The sequence below is a fragment of the Cyanistes caeruleus genome, chromosome 12, assembly GCF_971803275.1.
Source record: "Cyanistes caeruleus chromosome 12, bCyaCae1.hap1.1, whole genome shotgun sequence".
In the NCBI taxonomy this organism is placed as follows: Eukaryota; Metazoa; Chordata; class Aves; order Passeriformes; family Paridae; genus Cyanistes; species Cyanistes caeruleus.
The window spans coordinates 4,760,308-4,785,450 of record NC_141712.1 but is presented as its reverse complement, the minus strand read 5'-3'; the positions used below and the strand labels follow the sequence as shown (position 1 = coordinate 4,785,450).

Genomic DNA, 25,143 nt, shown 5'->3' with positions numbered 1-25,143 from the left:
TGGTTGGCAAGGATTCTTTTTCCCTGATGTTTGATTTGTTCCCTTTTATGAGGTCATTTCACACTATTGCTCCTTATTATTCCCTTTTCAGCCAGTGTCAGTGCCACAAGAGGGATTCCTGCAGCTCAGCTGTTTGTAGACATTGGTGTTGCTGTCCCAGTCCCTGTTTGGCTCCTTGCCCCAGGCTCAGGTACCAAAGCGCGGCTCAGTCTGCACTCCGCAAAGGCCATGTGCTTTTTGTCATCCATCATTTGCCTCTCTACCAAAACCATGCAAAATTTGCATGTCAAAAACTCCTCCAAGCGCTCGAGCAGCAGCCTCAGTCTGGGCTCTGAAAGTCAAGCTGTGTTCCTTCTGCCTCATACATCATCTTTCTAATAAAAGTTCTCAAGTGAGCCCCAGCTGCAATCCTGCACTGACGCACGGAACAAAACAGCCCGGCTCGCCCTGCCATTGGCTGGATGTTGGATTGGAGGAATAAAAACCAGAGCCCACTCCAGTGATTGTGAGGGACTTGAATCAAACAGAGTGATGTCAGTACTGATAGCCAGAAAATGGCAGAAGTCCTGCAGTGAGATGCTCTCTCTGGAGCTGAGCACTGGGGACACAACACTGTCACTGGAGAATGTGGAATGCCTGACTCTTAAAACAGTTGCACAAGTTTAAAGAAATGATTATTATTTTGCTCTTTTCTGCTGAGTTGTTTTCCAAAAGTGCTGTCCTTAAATATAGTTCCTTCTTTAACATGAACTGTGGGGTTTAGGCAATGTTCTTCTGACATGTGAAGGGAAAAAAACCCAATGTAAATCTAATTGTGAATTTTGGCTGAGTAACAGTTTGTTTAGTTGAGAGCTATCCAGAACTGATCACAGAATCATTGAATCACAAAATGGCCCAGTTTGGAAAGAATCTTAAAACTCACCCAGTGCCACCCCAGCCATGGCAGGGCCAGCTCCCAGTGTCCCAGGTGCTCCAAACCCCAATGTCCAAGCTGGCCTTGGGCACTGCCAGGGATCCAGGGGCAGCCACAGGAACATGGTAAATTGTTCAGTTTTCTAGTCCGTGATAAATGTATCAGAAGATAGGCACAGACTCTCTTCTTGAGGTGAAAATTCCATATTTTCTTAGGCTTATCAGCAGTTTAAACTCAGATTCATCTTTTCATGGAAACCTGGAAAAAAATAATAACCTTTGTAGAGCCACTACCCTGACAAAAGCTCTCTCTGGGTTTACAGTCCTGCTGTGTGAGGAATTAGAATAGTTTTGTGTCATTTTGTATGTCCTGTGGGGCATTTTTTGTATGTTTACCATGAATTTAAGCACGAGGTCAGCATGCAGGCCTGCTGTGGGTGCTGTTATCAGTTACAGTCACCAGACTTTTCAAAAATCATTGGCTTTGATTATATTTGGGAAGTTAGTGTGGCATTGATTCAGGTCATAGAGGAAGTAAATTATCAAGGACTGGCTGACTTGACTGGACTGTGGCCCAGATTAAGGCAGATCTCACAAATTGCATTTTGTTCTTATGCAAAATGAGCACTGTTTCGCTTGAATTTACAGCATCAGGGATGAGTCTCCCCTACCCCACCCTCCAAAATCTAATACACTAAATATTGAAGTGTAGGAAAGTTAGGAGTGTTTTTGTTTTAAGTAAATACCTGACTGTATCCAGTACCTTCTGTTTCTTTCTGTTTCTTCCCCAGAACCAGTTGCCTGTAAGGAATTCAGATGCCCTGGACACAGCTCTCCACATCTCTGTGCAAGAGAGGTCAGGACAAGCACAGGGACTTACAGAAGAAGTTTTCTTTGGACTTATCTTGATACCAGTGCTTCTTAGTCAAAAGTGAAGTGTGGAAACAAGGGAAAATGATAGATTAGGACCAGACCATGGGGGTTTTGGTCTTTTTTTAAAAGGTTAGCATTAAAACAAAATGCACAACAGTGAGGTAAGCTCAAACACACAATGGCACTATGACTTAAGACTTCTGAAAGTCTTAAGCAATTTGATTGCAAACAGAACAATTACCAGACTCTGTATGAGAAAACTAATATTTAAGACTGAAATACCTGAAAGATTAAGGCAGAAACAGCAAAAGATGCAAAATGAAGGGTCCCTGTGAGAGTAATTAAAGTCCTTGTGCAGAAATGTGTCAGTGTAAAGCACCATCATTAGACACAGCAGAAATCTGCCCTTCCTGATCTTCTGGATCTATGATGTCACAACATATTTCTTTATTATATCACATCATGCTCCAGCTGACATCTTACTTAAAATAATACTACTATTTTCAAAATGCAGAAGTGCAAGCCTTTCCTAAAGAAATCTTCTCAGATTATTGCTTTTTAAATATATTTAATAAAAAAAGTGTTACTTAATGGAGACTGTAAATGCACTACTGAGCTGCTCTCTATTTGTGGTATTTTAAATTTGATTGAAAACAATTAGCAGATGAGAGAGATGCCTGTGAGCATTCATTAAAATGAGGCTTGTGGTTTGTGACTGTTGAATTTCGCTGTGCATCTGGAGCTGTTTGCACTGGTGGCACAGTTTTCCGTCATCATAAAAAAAAAGGGACTGTTCCCTATAAAGGTTATGCTGGCAAAAAATAAATGGTATTAAATTTTTCCAAAACTTCCCATTGAGAAAGCAGCAGCCTACTACCCACGGGGAATTTCTCTATCAGATGACGATGGCTCATGGACAATTTAATTTGTTATTTAGTAACAGCTTGTAAATACCTCTCATATAAATAAGATGCAGTTGTAAAAGCTGACTGCAAATGAGCTGATTGACCCTAAAGGTCACACTGGCAGAATCCCCCATTGTTTGCTTAAGGATATAATTTTCATTTCATCTAACTGAAAACTGACATCTGAGCATAACGTGACAAGACATTAAACCAAAAAAAACACTGCATTACTGGAAGAACTCTGCCATTGTTTCATGTTTGAGATAAACATTGTTAGCTCGGGCTGAGCTGCTACCAAGGCAGCTGGTGGATATGGGACTCTCCAATGGGGAGAGATGAATACACTGAAAAATATCTGGTGAGCAAGTACAATAGCAAAGGTGAGCATGGTCTGAACGTGAACATTCAATATTTCATTTCATTAAAATCAAGTTCAATTCCAAAACTCATCTCAAGGTGAGGTGTGTGGGGCAAGGAGGTTTTACAGAGGTTTTGCTTGTGTTATATTAGGAAAGTTTTTGCCTCTGCCTGCATTTTTAATATTGAGTGGCTAGAAGAATCTCAGGCAGCTTAGTGCACTAGGGGGAAAAATTGTATGGACAACATTCCTGACTTAAAAATGGTCAATACAGTAAAAATATTTAATTTTCAAAATCTACTAGGGGGAAAAGTTGTATGGACAACATTCCTGACTTAAAAATGCTCAATACAGTAAAAATATTTAACTTTCAAAATCTATGTGCTCAGTAGTCTGAAAATAGCATACAATTAAGTATGAGGCTGCTGTGTCACATTATATTTTCTGCCACCTTCTACTTTGTCAGCACCTACCACAGCACTTGTCCTCATAGTTCTTTCTTTCTTCTGCACTCATGCAAGAGGCCTCCAAATTAGTCCAGCATTCTTCCCTGAGTAGGGATTATCTGGGGCTTTTGTGCCAATGTCCACCCTGAATCGTGTGGTACTTGCCTGATGTTGAACAATGTACCCCAAAAGAGAAATATTTAACCAATACCAGAGAGAACAAGCATTACTGATCTGGCTTAATCCAGTAAAACTAAATAATGTAAATGAAGTGTGTAATACATTATAATGTTCAGCACATTAATTTGGGATAATCGTGGTGATTACATAACCAGCTATCTGATCAAGACATCCATGGACAGATCTGTAGGAATACTTCAGATACATCAAATATATTGAGAGGTATCTCAGTGCCTTTGTAAACCCCTGATATCTACTAGGGAAAGCATCTCCACAAGACAAACCATTTGTAGTCATATATTGTTCTTATTAAAATATTGGTTCTATAAAAAGTGCAGAATAATGGTCCACCTGGCAAAGTCTACTGATTTTACAGCAGATAACTTTGGGCATTGCTCCAGCTCCTGGGAACATGTTTGAAAATTCAAGGTACTTTCAAAGGGCAGCCTCTGGTGTTTAGTTCCTAGAAAATGCAGCATACACTCTCAGAAAGACTAAAACCAGCACTGATATCACAAAGGAAATTACTGATATCTGAAGGAAATTATAGGCTGCATGTAAGTAGATGATATCTCATCTTTATATTTATGCATATGCAAACCTTAATAAGAGCTGTGTGCTCTGCACGTCCCATTTCCACCTCTGAGGGTTCAACAACAGGGCAGGAATTCCAAGGTCTCCATGGTAATGATGTAGGTTGAGTATCTGTTCCCTCTGAATAAAAGGTAATGATCAGATTTTGAATCTACTTGGCATTGATTATCTTTGGGTATAGTCACAGACTGGTTGTTTATGAGAACTTCACACTCCATCAGGTTTCCCTGGATTTTAGAGAAGTGGAGATGTCATATTAATTGACAGGAAGAAAACCCAAGAGCTGCCTGCTTGAGCATAAGAAAAGAGTAAGGATGACAAGTTTTCAGACCAGATACATGTCCTAGGGTGACTTTATGATGCTTGTGTCCCCCAGTCTGTTCTGCTTGTGCTGGATATTGAGTTCTGTGCTATACCCTTCTGTGTTATACCCTTCACTAAAATAATAATGAAATACTCAAATACCTTGAAGTTTCTTTTTACTTTGGAATCCTGAACTGACAGACAAAAAGCATCAAGAAGAATGAGCAGTTTGCTTAATGTCCCATTCTTAAGCCCCTCTATCTTTTTTTCTTTTTCTGTTGTTCAAGAAAAGTCAGCTCTGCCACCCTACAAACATTAACCTAATATTCCAGGGTATGGTTTCCAGTGCTTTATCAGGGCATTTATACTAAAGCATCACCTGGATGTACCCTCCCAAAAGATTCATGTTCTTTTAGTCTATAGAACAGATTTGTACCATCTTCACACTGAACTACACCACACAAACTTCTAGTGTGGGGAAGATGTCAAGAAATAATGAGGCAAATGTAATTAATCCACTGTAGACACCATTATTTTTCAGTTTAATGGAATGGAGAATTTTTCAAAGAAATCACAGTAAACATCAGTTTCTTTATTTAAAATATCCCCAAAGTAGGAGTTAATCGTAAAATGACAAAAAGCCCCAGCCCCACAAAAGATTGTATTACTTGCAATATTTTTCTTACTATACTCATTACTCTGTCCAATGTGAATCTGAAATTTTTGCCATGTCAATTGTACATTCCCTAGCCCCTTCCTAGGAAATGTCCCAGCTCAGCAATGTCAGCTGGAGGGACAGGAGCACATAAACAGAAGTGTGACAGAAACTTCACTCAGCACAGCTGTGGGGATGGGATTTCCTCGTGGAAGCCAAGGCCACGTGAAGATGGGGGTCACAGGGCAGATTTGAGAGCACACTGACAGTGGGTAGAACAGCCCATCTAATAAATTGAGATTAGTTAATCACTCCACCCCTAAATCTGGTTTACAAGAGCTCAGGAGAAGGGGCAATTTTAGATGCTGATGTGCAGCTTGGCTGGGAAAAATGCAGCAAACCATTCACAGGGCTGTTCTCCTGGTCGCGGGCTCTTGTCCTGAGAAGCCTAAAAGAACACAATAAAGGCATTTAAGGCTCAAGGGTTGTGTATCAATGAGAAAATAAGTGCCTGTGGCCAGAATAATTTTATTTTATTCCTAGGCTGGCAACACAGGGTAATATTCTGTCTGGAAGAATAGTACAAAGGATTTTATTGGACTAATCAGAGCCCCTGGTGAACAGACCTAATTGTTAAACTGCCATGGAAACATCAGCACAGTTCCAGGTGATTGATAACTTTTGTTATTTTCAAAACACAGAGAACGGGGAGAAGGAAATATTTAGATAACAAAGAATGCATAATCTGTCATACCTTTAAAGAATGTCGATCTTTTATGGAGCTACTATTATCTCATCCTTTTATCCATAATCAACAGAAAAAGCAAGCAGAAGTCATTTGCATTCTCTTCAGGCCTGCTGCTTTTCCCTATGACTGAAGGAAAAAAATATCTAGGACCTTTTATCATACAGGACAAATGAAACAGCAAACAAGATGAAAGCAGAATTGCTAATGGGGGCTGTTCCACAGACATTACCAGGGTCAGTGTCCATATGTGGGCCTGATTCCTCCAGAGGAAATCGAGGAGCAGGATGTTAGGCAAAGGCACTGACAGCTCCTTTCACTGGCTCTGGATGACTCCACTGAAATTAGAGCAGGTTCTCACTGGTGGAGGAAATGGTTGGGAATCAGGATGGATAATTCGTGGAATATTGTTACCTAAAGCCTTCTGGATCATGACTGTTGCAAAAAAAGGTCCTTGTCCAGAAAGCTCCCCTGTTTATTTGGGTCACAGCTGGCACATTGGAGCAGAGCAGGGGAGAGAAGGCTCTCACTCAGGCACGAGAAACCCAGCACTGCTTATGTGGTGGATTATGATCAGATTTATTGCTGATACAGTGAAGAAATATTGCCAGTTCAGTCTATAATAGGAGCAGGTCCAGAGGGTGGAAACAGAAGCAGGTTTGGGTGGGAATGCACAGGTTGGCAGCCTTTGGCCTTGCAGAATGCACAGGCACAGAGCCCCTGGGGAGCTGCTTTGGGGTTTGACCTCCCCTGTGACCATCTGAGTGCTTTTACTCCCCCATCCCAAAGGGGGATGTCCTCTGGGGTCAGGCTGGACCCTGCAGGGTCCCTGCCAAGGAGGACACCCACCCAAAACCTGCCTGCAGCCCTGGGACACCAGTTTATCCAGCTGGCCCAGTCTCCACTAACATTTTATACCCTTTTTCAGGCTGCTGGGCACCAAAGTCAATTAGCACTGCTCCCCATCTCTGGGATATATTCATTATTTGAGCACCCAGAGAGTTCCTCCTGCAATTCCCACATCTTAGGACAATTCACACTATCAGAGCCAGTCCCGAGGGCGAGGGGGAGGCAGGGGGGACACACCTGATGACTCTCAGCTCTGTCACACACCTTGTAGTGAAAAGGAAAAATAACAGGTGAAAAATAATGAAAAATAGTAGTGAAAAGGAAGAGGAATAGGCTTGTGACCCACAGTGGGTATCAAGAATCTGAGTGAGAAACCTGCCAGCTTTTTCCCAGGAGTTATTTCCCCCCAAGGATGCACCCTCCACTTTCCCCAAGGTAAGGCCCCTGTGCCAACCATGGCCATTAGGCCAAGACCTCCCCGTGCCAAAGCAGCCCCTTGGAGGGGAGCAGAGCCTTGCTGTGGGTACCAGTGGGCTCCAGAGGGGGCTCCCAGCAGGTCCCACCCGCCAGGGATTCACTGCACACCCCCTGAGCACAGGCAGGGCTCAGCTCAGCATCGCTGACATTCCCAACCCTCTCCTCCAGCCCCAGCTCCCTCTGCAGCACCAACAAACCCATCATGAGTTCACTTATCACTCCAGCACAGCACATCCCACATTCAGGGCATGCTCAAATCACTACTTATCTGCTTAGATCTAGGCATACAAACATACCATTGAAATGTAAAATTTCTGAGCATGGGAACAGCAGCCCTTGCCACATGATCTCCACTGAGATTGCTGGAGACTGAAAAAAAGCCAAATTCAAACTAATGTCACAAGGAAATAATTTTAAACAGAGCAACCTTTATCTTCATTTCATCTCACTGATGTGATGGAAAAAAAGGCCTTTTGTGAGGGAGGGATGATTCTAAAATTTTTGAAGGCTCATTTCAAAGGCTTTTTAACTGATTATCCAGAGCATCCCTTTGGTACAAAAAGCAAACCAGAGTAATTTTTTCATCTCTTGAGACTGCCATCCCCATTTAGACTACTCAGAAATACCTTTCCCACACAGTACTTCCTCTGCACTCAGAGGTACCTCTCAGGAGTGCAGGGACATGCAAACTAATTTGCAGACCAAAAGATACCCAGATTTTGAACTGAGAAATTTCAGAATGGTTCATTTAAAATATTCCTAAGGAATGAGGCCACTCACTTATCTGAATATTGGGAAATCATTAATTATTAGTTGGTCACACTGGTAAGACTCAGTGGCAGGTTCTTGTTCACATCAGCTGAACAACATCCCAACTTTGTTAGCACAAGAAATAGTAATCAAACAAGAGAAACACAAAATCTGCTGTTTTCTGTTACACTTTCTCCAGCTACAGTGTGTTCTGTTAGATTGTTCCAGCTCTTGTCTGCTTTAACACAAATAGGGAAGAAATCTCTCCTGTCCTTACAGCACATGCACAGGATTTTGGTTAATGTTCCTGCTTTATTTCACTTTCCGTGTAGCCCTGCCCAGCTCCTTCAGTGTTTCAGGTGTTTAATTTGTGCAAGGTGTCAAACAACACTTTGTTACAGCTCTGAGGTGTTTTGTGCAGGTGACTGAAAAAAATGAGACATCCAGCTACTACACAATGGAAACTTATAATAATGTACATTAGAGAGAAGTCTATTGCTCCCCTTCAATTCACTTTGACTCTTGATGGAACCAATCTCCCAAGAAAAAATTGTTACAGGGCCTTGCAATGCTGGGGCCTCTAAAGCCTGGCTATTAATTAAACTATTAATGTGCTCTTTCTCTGCTCCAGTGGGGAGGTAAATAACCAGGATAATGCTTGAGGAGCCTCTTGTGAATAACAGAGATGTTTCCCCCTCCATCATTTTGTCTCACCAATCCTCCTTTTTCCCTTCCATTCTACCATTCACTAATCTCAGGCAATAGAAGAGCAAATTGTCCTAATTCTTTCTTTACTGTTGAGATGGATTTCAGAATTTATCCAGCTTGAATGCCACATTTTAATTTATTCTTTTTTCAGAGACTTTATCATTTAAACCAAGCTTATCTTCTCTCTTTGCACAGTTATCTGATCACACAGTCCCAGTTCCTGAAAGGGACACTATTTTGGCACCTAACATTTTCATTTAAATGAGTGGTGCGTGTTCAAAAATCATTTATCATACTCAAACATCACACAACACACGAGATGAACATACAGCTCCTCTCTACTGCACCAGGGGGGTGATAAGTAAAAAGATAACTGACTAAATGGTATTTAGCTCAGGAAAGCACATCTGCCTTCTTGTCAGACACCAGAGTAGAGATGGGACAGGAGAAGTGGCAGGAGGGTGAATTTCTTTATTTCTGGCCATGTAAAGGTTTGGCATGCAACACATTCCACAGGAACATCATCAGCAAAGCACACAGGCATCAGTCAGGAACACTTTTTGAGAGGATAGCACATAAAATGAGACAGGCTCAGAGTAAAGGGTAATGAGGAATTGACCATTGTTCTGAAGTATCTGCTTGGGGACTATATAAATCCTCTTTATTGATCCATGTATTACAATGACAATTCCTACTCAAAAATTCAAGTTATTTATAGTCCCACAGATCTGCTTTAAGTTTAATGCATATTTTTTACAAAACAAGATCTGAAAGTCCTTTTTCTTAGCTGTCAGGAGGGATTAATTTTGCAAGGGACTAGAAATTTTGCTTCTAATCTTCACCTGCTGTGTCTCGGGTTCTAATGCCCTTCTTTATTTACACTTAGGAATGTGCTCTGTGTTACTGTGAGAGAGCAGAACTGTCCTGCTCTGGTCCCCTGAGGAAGCAGAACAACCTTTTCTGATATAGCTGAACTCATTTCAGCTACATCCAGCTAGAGAGTTCCAGGAGTGCATCCTGTGTCCCTACACAGACCGTGACACTGCTTCTCCTGGAATGACATTCCAGCCTCACAGAGGGAAAGGAGCCACTACAAAGCCTGGACTTGCTTAGAACTTGTACCAGCAGGGAAGCAGGACTCAGGAGCTTTCCTCAAAATGCATTTTTCCTCTGATTCCAAGGAAAATATGAGAGTGTTCTCTGGCATCAGGACTGGGGGATGCTGAGTGCCTGCAGACAGCTGTGCAGGGGATGCAATTCCCAGCTCAGTCAGTGCTGCCCACGTTGTGCACATCACAGTGAAGGATTCATCTGCAATCAAATCCAGGCTTAAACTTCTGAATTCAGGGAAAACTTGGAGTTATCCAGCTCTCCTTTAGCATCAAAAATAAGATATCAGGGTCACTGTGCTTCTCCCCCTAATACATGTACAAATCAGTGGTGATACAGAAATCCATTTGTTCTAGAAAACAGTCAATAAGATAAAAACATATAATGTTCTTTGATTGTTGTGAAATTCCACCAAACTGGATGAAAACAATTTTTTCACTTCTGAATTGGACCTGTCAGAGTGATTCCTTCTTTTAAAAAAAGCCCACCACACATATCATTCCTTCAGTTTGCAACAGAGAAAGGATTTGTATAAATATCACCAAATCAGAGGGATAAAGCACTGTAAAACCAGAGAGAGCTCCTGTGAGATGTTTGATTCTCTTTCACCCCTGGGTAAAAGGCAATCTGAAACACGAAATTCTGTTTAAGGCATGGTCAGATTGTCAGCCATGTATTATGATTCAGACCATGTGACTGTGATGATTATTCCTTTATATCAAGAAAAAATAAAGCTGTTTGTGTTGCAGATAGGAGCAGTGAAGAAAATAACCTGAGTAGATGTACAAGTTCTCTAGGAGTTATCCCCCAAGACCCGAAATGCTTGAGAACTGTAAAAACTGACCTATCAGTCCTTTTCATAAAGGGTGAATGTCAGGGATTTAAATGTCCATGTTGGGAGAATCTTTTCAAAAATTTTGATAATTTCTTTGTTATTCTCTCTCATCCCACACACACATAATCATATTTATGAGTATGTCTTGTTTACAGTGCATTTTCAAGGAAAAAAATCTGGGTTTTTCTTCTTGTTTGTTCTTCTTTCTGCTCTGCTACTCATCCCACAGATCACTACCTTCCCAATCTGATTTGGGGCTTGCTGCATAGACACTAAAAGCAATTATACTCAGCCCCAGATTGCAGCACAGAGATTGGATTACAAGTGGCACCTGATGTTTTAGCTGCTCACTCTCTTCCAGCTCCTGGACATTATTTGAGTTCTGCCCAGCTGTCTGGGCCAACTCTGAGCATTTTCAGCTTACACTGCACAGCAGAGCTGTGAAACCACTGGGTGCAGGCAGGAAAGTTCCAGTGATGTATGAGACTGCCAGAGGAATGGCAAGAGCTGCAAGTTTGAAACTTATTCTCTGTGCTTGTGTCCTCAGAGAAAATCACTGCAGAGCACAGGGCAGTATTTTGTGGGTTTAAGTGTTAATTAAGCGCTGAATAGATCTCACTCTGCTTCCCTGCACAGGGGAAGTTTCTTCCCTTTAAGGCAGGTGAACTACTCACAGCAATAATTCACTTTATTTTTTTTCTTATTTCAGCTGTACTTCTTTTTCCTCATTAGCTCTTGATGGCTTCTAGAAACTTGTTTGAATGTTTTATGTGCAACATAAAGTTACAGTCCAGTGCTGTGAACACGATATTTTATCAACACTTCCAAAATTTGAATTCCAGCTTTTAAGGGAAATCCTTCCAGTAAATATAAATATTGTTGGTACACATTTACCTGTGCAGGAATCAGGATAGATGAGGATGCATTGAATGAGATCTGACTTGGTGCCTTGCTGAATTCCCTGTGCTTCACCTACCCCCTGAAAGCAAAGAGAAACATAAAACAGAAATAGAGGAATTATCCCTCAGCAGCTGACAGCACTGGGTGGGACTGGGCCTGCCACTGCCTTACCCAGCTCAGAACAAATGATTCCATCCAGGCTTTCCACCAGCACTACAGCTCCCAAAATTCCCTGCCAAAACCTGAATTCAGACCATCAAATTTCCATGATTGCAGCAATAATGTGCTTTCTCTTCAAATTATTTTCCTATGACTGACAGTATTTGACTGGCCTTTGTTGCCAGAAAAAATCCACACAACAGTGAAAACATGACTGGAAATTAATATTTAAACTAGACAGAATCATTCTGAAAATTTAGGAAATTATATCTTTCTGGTTTTATTTTAAATGTTTTTTTCTTTCTCTTTGCAACTATAAGTTGTTTTTGGTAATAAAAGTCTTCATATCAATATGTGCTCATTTGCCCATCATGAAGCATAAGGGGAAATAAATTCTCAAAATTCCCAGATTCTGTTTGTTTCACATTAGGATTGCAAAAAACCCCACTCACCTAATCCCTTCATGCATTTTTAAGGGATAAAATATTTTCAGAAACAGAAGTTGTGGGAAAAATTGAAAACCAGTTATTAAGGCAATCACAGGTTTATGAGATAACATTTTCCCTCCCTCTCTGATATTAGCAGGCTGCCTGAAAAGACAGGGTCTTAGTAGATTCTGAATTAAAAAGCTCTCAAATGAATTGCCACATGGACAAGAGCAGACACAATGCTAAATTTAATTAATTAATTAAGCCAGAGCATTCATGAGGATGGGACAGAAAGAAGAGAGTAATGGGCTCTTCTGTTTTAGCCAAATATTGGACTGTGTCTATATAATCATGGGCTGAAAATTCCCTGAGTTTTTGGTTTTTTCAGTAAATTATGAAAACAGAAGCAGCAGACATTTATGATAAATTAAAATTTTTGTCATCCTCTGCTACTTTTATTGATGGAAGAAGCATTATATAGAATAAAATGAATGGCTACTTGGCTGCTGTTTCATGTAATATAAGAGGGTTGGGAAATATCCATTAAAACCCTACAGCATTTGATGATTCATTCTTGACCTTTTTTTGGTGAGGATTAATTGTCTCTCCCTGTCTGTGTTGCAATGCCATTTTACCCAAGCTGCCTTTATTTGGTGTAACAGGTGACTCTGGGTGGCCACAGCTGCCCCCAGCTCAGGGCTGGCACTGCAGGAGTTGCAGGGAGCTGTAAAATCCACCTTGGGACAAGGAGCAGAAGGTCCATGTGTCCCTCTGGGGGTGACAGCTCTCGGCCACCCTCCCCACCCTGCCATGGGATGAAGCCCTGCAGAACCACCCTGTGCTGGAGAGCTGCTCAGGAGCCCTGGGCTGTGTCCAGGAGGAGCTCACACACATTGCCAAAACAATCTGGGGCTTAGCTCTGAGCAGCTGCCCTATCTCACCCCCGAGACACTTGGAATTCAGCTCTGAATTCTACTTGTTCGTGTGATTTTAAGTAAAACACCCTATTTCTGTGTTCCTGGGTTAAAGTCATGATATTCTTCTTCTATGAAATATGGGAAGCTTACTCCTCAGCAATGTCTAGAGAGGTGTTCCCTTGCATATAAAACTCCCAGCGCTGATATACCAGTATGTGAAAATGAGTCCAAAAACAATCCCATCTGTGGCAGGAAATGTGAAAGTGGAGTTTAATTTAAAGGTGATTCAATTGGCTTTGTTGCTCCCAATCATATAAATAATATTTCAGTTTAAAAATGCACATCTTTTGTTTTCATATTCATTGGTAAAACTGCCAGCTTGTGAAATTTGGCAGAATGAACTGTGTCAGTGTTGCCATCAGGGAACATTCCACTAACAAAGAAAGAAATGACAAAAAGGCCCCCCAACCACAAGACCTGTTTTATAATTCAAAACCAAGCTGTTATGAAAGGCAGGGAAGTGACTTTTTTGCTGTTAAGTATTTTGAAGGCAAAAAATTCAAGGCTAGGCTTGGCCAGCACAAAGGCCCAAGGTACAAAATGAGAGCCCAGTCCATTGGGTTTTTTTCATTTTGCCACCACCAGGTATCAGTGCTGCCTTCCTCTGCCCTCCTGGCTGTTTCTTCCAGATTTCACAAATCAGAGCATTTCCACAGGAGTAAAGGAGGAAATCTTTGTGCTCCTCAGCCCCATGGAATGAGTCTGTATTTAAACTGGATGAACATCCCTGGCAGTGCACAAGGCCAGGTTGAACACTGGGGCTGTCCCTGCCCATGGCAGGGGGTGGAAAATGATGATTTTTAAGGTCCTTTCCAATCCCACCTATTCCATGGGTCTACTCAAAATGGTTGGCCTGGGACCTCCTGATGATCAGCAACTGGAGCTGTCAGTATTAGATTTAATTTGTATTTTGTGAGTGCCCAGAAGAGTATCAGGGGGGTGCCACTGTCCCCATACCAGAAATGCTTTCTGCAATCACAGAATAAAAGAGGCAACCTCTACTCACCCCTGCCCTGTGCCTGTGGTCCCACAGACCTCTGTCATGCAGGCACCAGAAACAGTGGAAGGAGAAGAAAGGGAATTCTGCAAGTTATTGCACATCCCCTCTGAAGAGAAGGCTGAGGTTTTCATGTTGTTTATCTCACTGGTTTGGTGTTTGCAGTGTGGGGGGTAGGAAGAAGGAAAAAAGAAGAGATGGTTGTGTTGCAATGCTAATGAGCACATTTACAGGGCTCTGCCAGCAACACTGAGCTTCAGCTCCCTTTTATTAGCCATTTTGGAAGATGTCTTAGTTGCAGTTGCACAAAAAGCATTGTCAGGACTTTTATATTTTCTCATTTAAAATACTGTGACATTAGTTGGAGAGGGTCTGGTTCTGCAGCACATAAGCCAGTATCAGTATTGTGTAATACAGCAGCTAGACTCATTTTGCAGTGTGATTACAAAACCCATCTCTGTGAATTATACAGCAAGTTAAATTGGTTTCCACCTTCTGCAAAGCCAGAATATTATCTAGCACAAATAGTATACAAATGTAGAAATAATACAAGTCCAACTTATCTGAATGATAGAGCACAGAAAGCTTTCATTGCTCACTCCATCAGTACTTGCTATTTTCTGCTAATGACACATGCTGTGGTCTGAAAGCAAACTCTAGCAAGAGCGATTGGTCTCACTTTTTATTTTTTCATATTTTTATTTTTACTAAGCTTCAATTTATTATAACATCCTGCACTGCTAAAAACTTTCCAAATCTGAAAAACACTTTTTTGAGCAACCTTTTTACACAGAATCACAGAATGGCCCAGTTTGGAAGGAGGCTTAGAGCTCATCCATCCCACCCCAGCCATGGCAGGGCCAGCTCCCAGTGTCCCAGGTGCTCCAGCCCCAATGTCCAAGCTGGCCTTGGGCACTGCCAGGGATCCAGGGGCAGCCCCAGCTGCTCTGGGCACCCTGTGCCAGGGCCTGCCCACCCTGCCAGGGAACAATTCCTGCCCAAGATCCCATCCAGCCCTGCCCTCTGCCACTGGCAGCCATTCCCTGCCTCCTGGCCCTGCAGTTCTGATGAACTTTTGATGAACTTTTCACTTCTCTTGATCAGAAACACTTGTGAATGTCTGCCGCTAATGAACTTTTTTTTTCTATTATTTATACTTTTCTATTAATTTAAAAGCACCATCATTAGCTTCAGATTTTTCAGCATAATTTAAAAACTGGAACAGTCCTTTTGTATGAGAAACTCAGACTGTTCAGTCTTCCCTGGAGGAGGAAGGAACCTCACTCTCTTGGGTGAGCTGCATTTTCTACTCCCTGAACACTGACCAGCTGAAAAAGAGCTACATGGTCTTAATGAACTTCCTAACATTATAGTCCCAGCATTCCTGCTCAGGATAGATGATGTGGTAGCACACAAGAGAGGAGCAGGCAGAGGAGGACAAACAGCCCAACAGCTCCATCAGACTGAAATTATATCCCAAGAAAATCAGATACAGGAAAAGGATACCTACCAAAAATTCCCCCAGCTGGACAGACCTTGGAGAAGCTTTCTAAACCCACCCATCCAGTCCTAGAATTCCATGGCCATGCAGGCTGTTTAAAAAACGTTGCCACACACATTTGTAGGGAGATGCAACTGCATGAATGTAGTGGAGCTGATTTATTTTTCTCTTTCTATTAAAATCAGCAGCTCCATCTCTCGCAGAGCTGCACAAATAGAGTTATTCCAAGCAGACTATTTTGCAGACATCCTGTCTGTTCTCCAGACTGAGAATTGTCACTGCTGTGCTGCCACAGAGCTGATGGGATTTGGAGTTGCCATAGTGTTAAATGTTTCTCCTGTGATCAGGAAGTGCTGATTTTAAATGAAAGTCTTGAGCCATTTTCTCTCCTCTGTACTTCACAGTCATTTCAAAGTCATCACAGACAAAAAGGTGTAATGATACCGGGTAAAAAATGTATTTAAATGAGCTTGCCATGATCTGATTTCAAGGTCAGAGCACACAAACAGCCTCTGCTTTCAGCTGCTGGAAAGGACAAGGCACCTTGAGGACCTCCAGCCATCCCAGTTATATTTAATAAACATGTGCACACATTCCCTTCACAGCACTTTCCTATTGAAATGCCTGAGCTGAATTTTGTGTCCTTACAATGTGCACAGAATTCCAGCTCTCATGGGTGGGATGATTTACCTCAGTGCTTGTGACAAATGATGTGAGGCACAGCCAGGTGAAGGCAGGCCAGGATCAATGGGACTCTAAGGCACTCGGGACTTGCAAAAGATTTTTGAATATTTACTTCTCAAATGTATCAGTATTAATAATTCTAATTGAATGCATTTTCCTTGTCACTTGCAATGAGTCAATTGCTAATTAAATGTTGAAAAAGATTGCACTTTTATATGCTTAAAAAGAGTGTCGCTAATATGGCTAAATCTAGATGTGAAATGTAGAACAGGATGATCTAATCCCCCTAAATACTGCTGCTATCCAAAATCATTCTATGCTGAGTTAATTGTCAGAAAAAGGAGAAGTACTGGAAAAATTGAATGATTGACATTTAACCCTCTAACACGTATTGGTATAAATTTTATATTCAAATTACATGGAATTAGTTTGCAGAATTAATCATTTCCCTTCGGTGGGGAGACAATGACACAAGAAACAACACATCTCTATTGACAGGTCAGAAATTCATGAATTCTTCCTCTCCCCTTTGCATTGTAGCTATTCCTGTTTAAAACCTGTAGAAATGCCCAATTTAGAGCTCTGCCCAGCTGCAGTGACTCCCATGTCTTTTTGACTGACAATGATGAGATTTCTGTCATGCTTTGCCTCTCCTACAGGGCCAGTGATGGGATTTTTTTCCTGGAAATCTTATTACTGAATGCACTGTCGTGGTCTCAGATGGAACTTTCAATCAGAAAGGCAATCAGAAGGGTTTCCATTTGTGAGTTTTCCTACAAAAGAGCTTTGCTAAACTCTCCAGTGTAGCCTCTAACTCGCAGAGTGCCTTGCCCTGGACGCTGATGCGGCCCCAGACAATGATCCACGTTCACAGCACCTTCCCTGGCTCCCAGGACTGGATGTGCACCAGAAAGTGGCTCAGTTCCCAATCCCTTTCCTGGTGTTGGATCTGCCATGGCAGCTCAGAACACCCTGGCACCCAGAGCAAGTGCTGAGCAAGAGTGTGCTTGATTTTTCTTGTAGTTATTTACAGAAATATGTTTGATTTCACTAAAATCTCCAGGATAGCTTCTTTCCTACCCTTAGAGGACTTTACTGTTTAGTTCAGTGTTTCACCAAAAGTTTTAGACTCAGTAATTCTAAATAATTTTTTTTTTTAATGCAGCATAACTTCAATGTGTTTGGTACTTCACGAATTTCAATAAAACTTTCATAATATATATCAAAGTGGCATTAATGCATAAGTTGCCCACAGTCATTAAACCAAGTCGTGCTGCAGCTGAAGCAAAGCCAATGTTAACATCTGAAATACAGGCAAAACTGGGGGTGATGTGTTAAGAATTCTTTGTTTGCAGAACAAGTGTTATTGAGGAGCTTCAAGTCAGTGGGTTGTCTTAACCAGCAATGCTTAAACAAAAATCATGTGAGGCTGTTTTTCAGCATGGTGTAGTGAATCAGACACTCCTAACTCCTGTGCTCCCATCACTGTCAAAATTCTGCAATCACTGATAAAAATTGTTTCAAATATTCTCCTTTTTTTCCTCTTTTTTTTTTTTTTTTTTTTACTATTTTGTCTGTATTCAACTGATAAATGAATGATTTTGAAGAAACTACATCCCTCAAAAAACTATGAAGCTATTCTGGAAGAATAATTTCTGCAGTGCTCAGGGAAACCTGAAAGAAAAGCAATAACAAGAAAAGTATTTATAAAAATATATTTCACAAAGTAGGAAACAATACAGGAGTTTCTCTGAATACAATACATGGAGTAAATAAACAAACGATAATATAGCTCCAAAACAAAGTAGAAAATTAAAATGATTTGCATGTAATACGTAGTTTTCTTATACAATTGCTACTTCTAAATGGCAAGTTTGCATTACAAATTGAGTATGCTTGCAGCTTCTAGTGTTCTTTCTCTGTGTGCAAGAGCCCTGGTGCATCACTATGAATATTATAGAAAAAAATGCTAATAACAGAAGCAGTAAAATTATGTACACACTGGTTCCTGCTCTAATACAGTGGAGAACTATAAGCATGGTTTTTTTTTACTGTACTGTGTTATGTGTGGATTTCTAAAAGTCTATAGTTTAAATATTCACATGAACCAGTTTACTTCCAGCTGTTTGTGCTTGTATTAAAAACACCAGGTACTAGATTTATGAAGAAGATATAAAACTGTCAAAAGTTTTCTCTGGCTAGGTTTAATGCCTGCCAGCATTCTCTTAAAATTCAGCTACTGCAAATGGACAGGGAACTGCTTTAACCTGCAACAATTTGTCATTTTTTCTTTTCAAAATGTACATGTATGAAACATTCATTATATAGAGAGAAAAAAATCTAACTGATATAATTTAGTTTTCTTCATAATCTTACTCTATAGATTATCAGTCTTAATAAATAAAAGCAGTAATGGACATCAATAAAATATTTATTTCAAAGATTAAACAAATAAATTCGATCTTTAGCAATAAAATCAGCAATTCTTTCATTTATGTAAGTCCATCCCATTTCACAGTTTTTTCTTTCAGAAGACGAAGCACAGGGTTGATCCTTCTTCTAGAAAAAGATCCTTTTGTGAAGCAAGGTTTTGCAGCCCTGCCTCTGAATCTCTACACATTAGTAGCATTTATTACCCATCACTGGAATGGATTAAGAACATGTGAATATTTTAAGGCTTGACACAATATTTAAAGATGATATTCAGTCTGTGGTTACGTGGCCAACAATTACTGTATGTACAATGGATGGTCACTGCACAGTAGGAGCCAGTAGGAATTGGCAATGCCATTTCTGCTCAGCATTGCTAAGAAGACCAAGATATTGCTTTGAACATTTCTGTGGCGGGATCTTTGTTGGCAATGCAGAAACAAACCTTTAGTTTTACACATACTGGGCAGGAGCTACTGTTCAACAGCAAATCCCTGCAAGTCCGTTTCCTAAGAGAGCACCAATTTCTTTTTTTGTTCTTTTCAACTCACTGAAGATAATCAAAGATCCAAATCTCCATCTTCAGAGTGGTCAAGTGAATATCAAATATCCAAAGACTTCTAGACACTCCACATACTTTACTTCACACTCCACAAGACTTAACCTCCTAACATATACTTTTTTTTTTGGTTCAACATTACAATGTAGTTGATTTTATAGATGACTGGCGCTAAACTTGCCTCTAAAACAAAAAGCCACATTAGTTTTAACTAACAGCAGTGGCCCTAGAATATTACATGATCATTAAGTCAACAGGGAAAAAGTTTGTAATCCACTGTCAAGTTTCTTTGTCACTTTCTCCGACTGAGTAAAGTTCTCCGAGTCTTTTAAAGCGAGGACCCCATTCACTGAGGTAGTCAAAATTCTGGTCTGAGTCTGATGTGGAGGACTCCAAGGAACTAAGGGAACCAGCCGCTGACCCCTTTCCTTCATAGCCATAAATCTGGATAGAGTCATATGGCGGAGCTGTGGGATCATTATCAGCTTCGTGAAGCCTTACATTAATAAATTCATCAACATCAACACCGTTAGGAACAGGTGCAAGACCCTGCCTGGGCATAAACTGAAGATCAGGTTTAATATCCTTGCGGGGCAAAAATCCATTAATTCCATCCGGATTTTGCAAAGTTGCAATGTCAAACGCTTCTGTATCTTCCTCTCCACCTCCTTCGTCGTCATAGCGGATGATATTTTCCCTCACATCTTCATCGTCTTTGATGATTAGAGGCTCATTCTTGTGTCTTCTCAGTGTCACAAACAGCACCACAATGACTGCAAAGAGAGCACCACAAGCTGATTAGGCACAACACTTCCAATCCAAACACCACACGGTGAGTGCAGCTGGGGGAGCTGAGAGGCTGCTTTTGGTGGAATTGGGAGTAGTGAGGGTGAAAAGCTGAAAGACCTACAACTTCAACCCCCTTCACATGAAGGAAATTTGATCAGAAGCTCTGATTAGTCAGATAATCTTTGATTATCAGCTTGTATTTACATCTGATGCTCAATTTTATAGGAGCAATAAGATTTCTCATACTTCTAATTCTGAGCCTCAACTTTTCCCTTCGGAAGTGAAGTTGGGCTATCATTACTCACATAGTGTATAATGATCTACATTAGGGATGGTGTTTTCAAAAATAAGAGAGTGTTTTTCTGAAAACATAGCCCTAAGGGGAGAATGGAATCAGTATTTTCTCTACCTGTTGCAAGACCCCTATTATGTAACTAAAAAGAGAGTGAGAAAATAAGTGAGAAAGAAAGAGCTTAGCTCAATTTCAGAATTGTGGACAGATGCATAAAAAACTCTAAATGGGTTCTGCTTGTTTTTGCAGCTTAATGCTGAAGCCTCAGTTACTGATGTAAATCTCAGTCACAAAGTGAAGCTGCAAAGTGCAGAAATAGGAATCTCCTTTCACTGTTCTCTCCCTCGCTTACTTGATGTTGTATACAAACATTGCATCTTTTATTAAAACATACCACAGTGCTTACCTTGTAAAGCTTTACTGTCTTTTGTGCCATTACAATCCAGAATAAACTCATAATAGAAATACACAAATACAAATATATATCATGGAAAGAGATAAAGCTGGAAGAAAGCATCCAAAGGAGGGAGCTGGGGCTGGGGAAGGGCCTGCAGGGGCCACCTGAGGAGCAGCTGAGGGCACTGGGCTGGTCCAGCTGCAGCAGAGGAGCTGAGGGCAGAGATCCCCAGAGCTGCAGGGGCAGCTCCCACCTCTGCTCTGGGCCAGGGACAGCACCCAGGGAGAGGCTGGAGCTGAGCCAGGGCAGGCTCAGGCTCAGGCTCAGGCTCAGGCTCAGGCTCAGGCTCAGGCTCAGGCTCAGGCTCAGGCTCAGGCTGGAGATCAGGAAAGGTTCTGCTTCCCCCAGAGGTGCTGGCACTGCCCAGGCTCCCCAGGGATGGGCAGGAGGCTGCCAGAGCTCCAGGAGCCTTTGGACAGCGCTCCAGGGATGCCCAGGGGGATTGCTGGGGGGTCTGCAGGGCCAGGGGCTGCTGCATCCATGATCCCTGTGGGTCCCTTCCCACTCAGGACATTCTATGATCCCATGATTCATGCAAGTCTTAGAACATACAACAGATCCATTTTCATGGGGCAGTCCACTATTCACCTTGCCGCTCAACACCCTGATCTGAATTTTCCCATTCCACACCTGTTTCTCCTGTAACTCGTGTGTGTGACTGCTTCAGAACCGGACTTTGCTCTCTCTGCTTGTGTCCAGCTCTGAGCAGCTGAGGGATCCAGCCCTGCAGCAGGTGGTGTGGGACAGGAGTGTCTGTGGGAAGCCACCCCTCGCAGGCGGTGGGAAGGGGGTCTGTGCACCCACCGAGCAGCAGGATGATGCAGGCCAGGATGGCGATGAGGGCGCCCATGCTGAGCCCGATGGGCAGCACGTAGGCCTCCACGTTGCAGGACTGGACGATGCCGTCGCTGCTGCAGCCGCAGACGCGGATGGTCAGCGTGCCCGTGCTGCTCATGGGGGGCGAGCCGCTGTCGCTGATGACGATGGGCAGCAGGTACACCTCCTGCTTCTGCCGGCTGAAGCCGCTGTGCTTGGCCAGGATGCTCAGCGTGTTATCTGCAAAGGCAAGATCGGCAGCAGCTCAGAGCACAGCCCTTCCCAGTGCAGGAAACCTGGAGGGATCACCCTGAAACTACAGCCTGCTGATTGTTTGCAATATTGGTCATTTTTGGTTTTTATTTTTATATGTCCCCCTAGAAACTGAAGCCTTCTGATAATGTTTTCATAGTTCTAGTTACTTTCCCATGAAAGTTCTATAAACATAAGTTGTTTATCACATTCCTTCTAAGAAACGTCTTTTGATGGATGTTTCTCATGACCAGTGTGTGTTAGAAGGTGGTAACAATTATCCAATCCCTGCTCATTGCTGAGAATCTATAAATACTGAAGTCAGAGAATAGGGGACTGTTTTTCTGTCCTGACACTGAGAGGTGTCTGTGTGAATCATTTTGTGTCCTCCAGAGACAGTGAGGTTCCACAAGCTCCTCGTGCCAGCAGCACATGGCACAGAAATGCCTCCCTTTTCTGTCCAGCTGCATGTAGAAGTGCAATATACCCATTTTCTTGTGTCACATGGTCAGAATTGATGATGGCATTCCCTTATTTCTCCTCTGCGTTCAGCACTACAGATATTCCCATCATGATTCACCACATTTTTTTCAAGTCACACAGTCATAAAAATCCAGCCAGTAAAGCAAGAGGGAAATGAGATATTAAAGTAAGCCAAACTTAAAGCATATTCACCAATTAACACAAATATTCCTTTCTTTACAACCATGAACTGCACATTTTCCACTGCTATAAACAATTCTTCTTTTTTATACAAAGACAAAAGAAAAGCTAAATACATTACAAGTTGTGGGCCTAATTTTGAGTGATCTAAACATTTATTTGGCCTCAAAGAAGAAAAGAGATCAAACCAGGCTGTATCTCCCATGGAGGCAGACAGGAAATGAGTCTAAGACATTCTTACTTCTGCACACATATGAAGAAAGTTAATTTTAGAAATATAAAGAGGCATCTGACTGCATGGCATCCTACACAGCCATAGAGTTACACAGTGAAATCTCTCAGAGTTACTCAGTTCTCAGTTCACCATCAAATGAATACAGGTTGATTTTTCTTAGGGTAATCATACAGATTTTAATTTGTACAGTTATACAAATTACAGGTTCTAGACAATTACAAACACACACAGATATCAATAATCTTGTATGTGTCATAGTGCTCAGGTATAAACCACGATTAGTGGCATGTCGAATATGCAGAAAATTCTGATTTCTCTATATACTTAAATATTCTCTGACTTTGGACTGCTTTATTCTGTGGAATAAAATAATAATTCAATACTAGGAATTATACTAACAGACTGAATGTTGACTTGCATTAGTTTGCTGTTTGTGTTTTGTTTCTTAAAAAGATTCAGAGGCACACAGAAGAGGAATGTGTGTGTGAGTGTGTGAGAGTGTGCAATGACAATTTAAATATAAAGCTGCACATCTTGTTTGGAAGAAGGAGTTGAGGTTCATTTTCCTGATGCATCATGAACAAAAGGAAGCCTCCTGATATTTTATGTTCTAAAATGGACACGTGCAATGCTAAATGTCATTCCATGGGAAGAAAGAATACAACAAGGAGTGCTCATATGACAATAGGCTTCTCCTGAAGATCTGGTCCCTTCCCACCCATTCTGTAATTCTATAATTTTCTATCCCTTCCACAGCAGAATCACTTACCAATCACATTTACTTGGTCTAGAGAGGTTCTTGTTATAATTTATATTGCAGATGATGTAACCATTTCAGCATTTTTCATACATTTAGATTATGCAACACGTGAAGGTCAATCTAAAAATTAACTCCTTCATAAAGCAGAATAAATATGGTCACTTTGCAGAACAGAAAGTAATCCTAATGATTTCTTTTTTACCCACAGGAATCCTGAGGTTTTATCTATTCCAGTTGGAAACAGTCACATCAAAACTGATGGCACCCTGGAGCTAAATAAATAGTCTAGCTCTTCCTTGTGCCCTTTTTAAAATGAAAGGAAGCATATGTGTTTACTGAAGACAAATTTCAGGTATAAGCTCTTAAGAATTCTGACAACTCAAATAGGACCCAAGTCCCTGATGACACCCAGTGTCACATGTGCCAGTGTGCTGCAGAGGAAAAGTCAGGTGTGTCTCAAGTCAATAATTAACACACATTTGGAAGTGATCAAACCCTGCACTCCTCCTTGGTTGGGTGTGCCAGAGGTGTTAACACACGTGTGCAGGTTAAACCACTTCCAGTGCCATCCTTGTTCTCTGCAGGGAAAAAAGGGAAAAGTTATGCTGGAAATATAATCCTGTAGCTCAGTTTCCCTGAATATGGGTGTGTAGAGCTTTACCAAAGTAAGAGTGACTACCTGATGTGTTAAAGTTCCTTTTTTGATCTGATAGCCTTCTTTTCCCCTTTGGCACCCCTCCCTATCTTCAAATACTGGAAAATAAATTCATCTGCCCATTGTCATTCTCCTGCAAAATTAAAAATATCCCAGCATAAGCTGTATCCTTAATCCTTTTGCTTTAACCTTTCAAAAGAGAAAAGAACTAAGTGGTGCTCAATTTCCAGCTCTTTCTTTGAGACAAATCCCACTCAGAGGTGTCACATCTGTAGTCATTTATTCCGAACTCCAGAGACTTTTACAGTTCTATTACACAGAGCTCTAAAATCCGTACTGCTACAGCCTGTTTCTCCCTGTGAACCTGCTGCAGTCCTTCTCTGCCCAAGCTGGAGCACAGGATTGATGTGCTGAGCCCAACAGCCCTGCACTTTACAGATATGCAAAACAGCAAAGGCACCTGCTTTAGGAAGGAACAAAAAAAGAGAAGCTGCACTTGCTGGAAACAGCTTCAGATCCTTTCCATCCTCCTGAGACACTCCCTGCCATCCTGTCTGCTGCAGAAAATTCTAATAAGCCAAAACCAGAGTGTAACCGAGGGAAAAAAGAAAGGATGTACTCTACAGAGACAAACAGAAAGGGGCAGAAAAAGTGAGAGGGAGGAGAGATGGAGAAAATAAAGTGTCCAGCAGTGAAGCTTTGCTGAGTGTAAGAAACCACCTGGTACCAGTACTGGTTATCAATTCAAGTTCAGAAGAAATGAGAGAAAGCAAAAGAGTTGCAAGATATTTGGAATAATAACTGTTAGTTAAGTGCAAATTAAGTTGCAATGGCTGGACAGTCAGAACCATTCAGAAGAGAATAACTTTCTTTTCTTACAGATGACTTG

At 41.5% G+C, this 25,143-nt stretch overlaps 1 protein-coding gene across 3 annotated transcripts in view; it reads right to left on the bottom strand.

Annotated features, from left to right (window-relative positions):
- Positions 1-18,049: 18,049 nt before the first annotated feature.
- CDH8 (cadherin 8) overlaps positions 18,050-25,143 on the bottom strand; it is a 136,027-nt gene continuing 128,933 nt past the window's right edge. For all 3 annotated transcript variants that reach the window (XR_015275460.1, XM_023934866.2, XM_086847847.1), the window contains 2 exons: positions 21,678-21,929; positions 18,050-20,108 (listed from right to left, as the gene is read on the bottom strand). Coding sequence is in view for 2 of the 3 variants with exons in the window: in XM_023934866.2 (XP_023790634.1) it covers positions 19,615-20,108; positions 21,678-21,929 (746 nt within the window). In the remaining variant the exon portion in view is untranslated. The remainder of the gene's footprint in view (positions 20,109-21,677; positions 21,930-25,143) is intronic.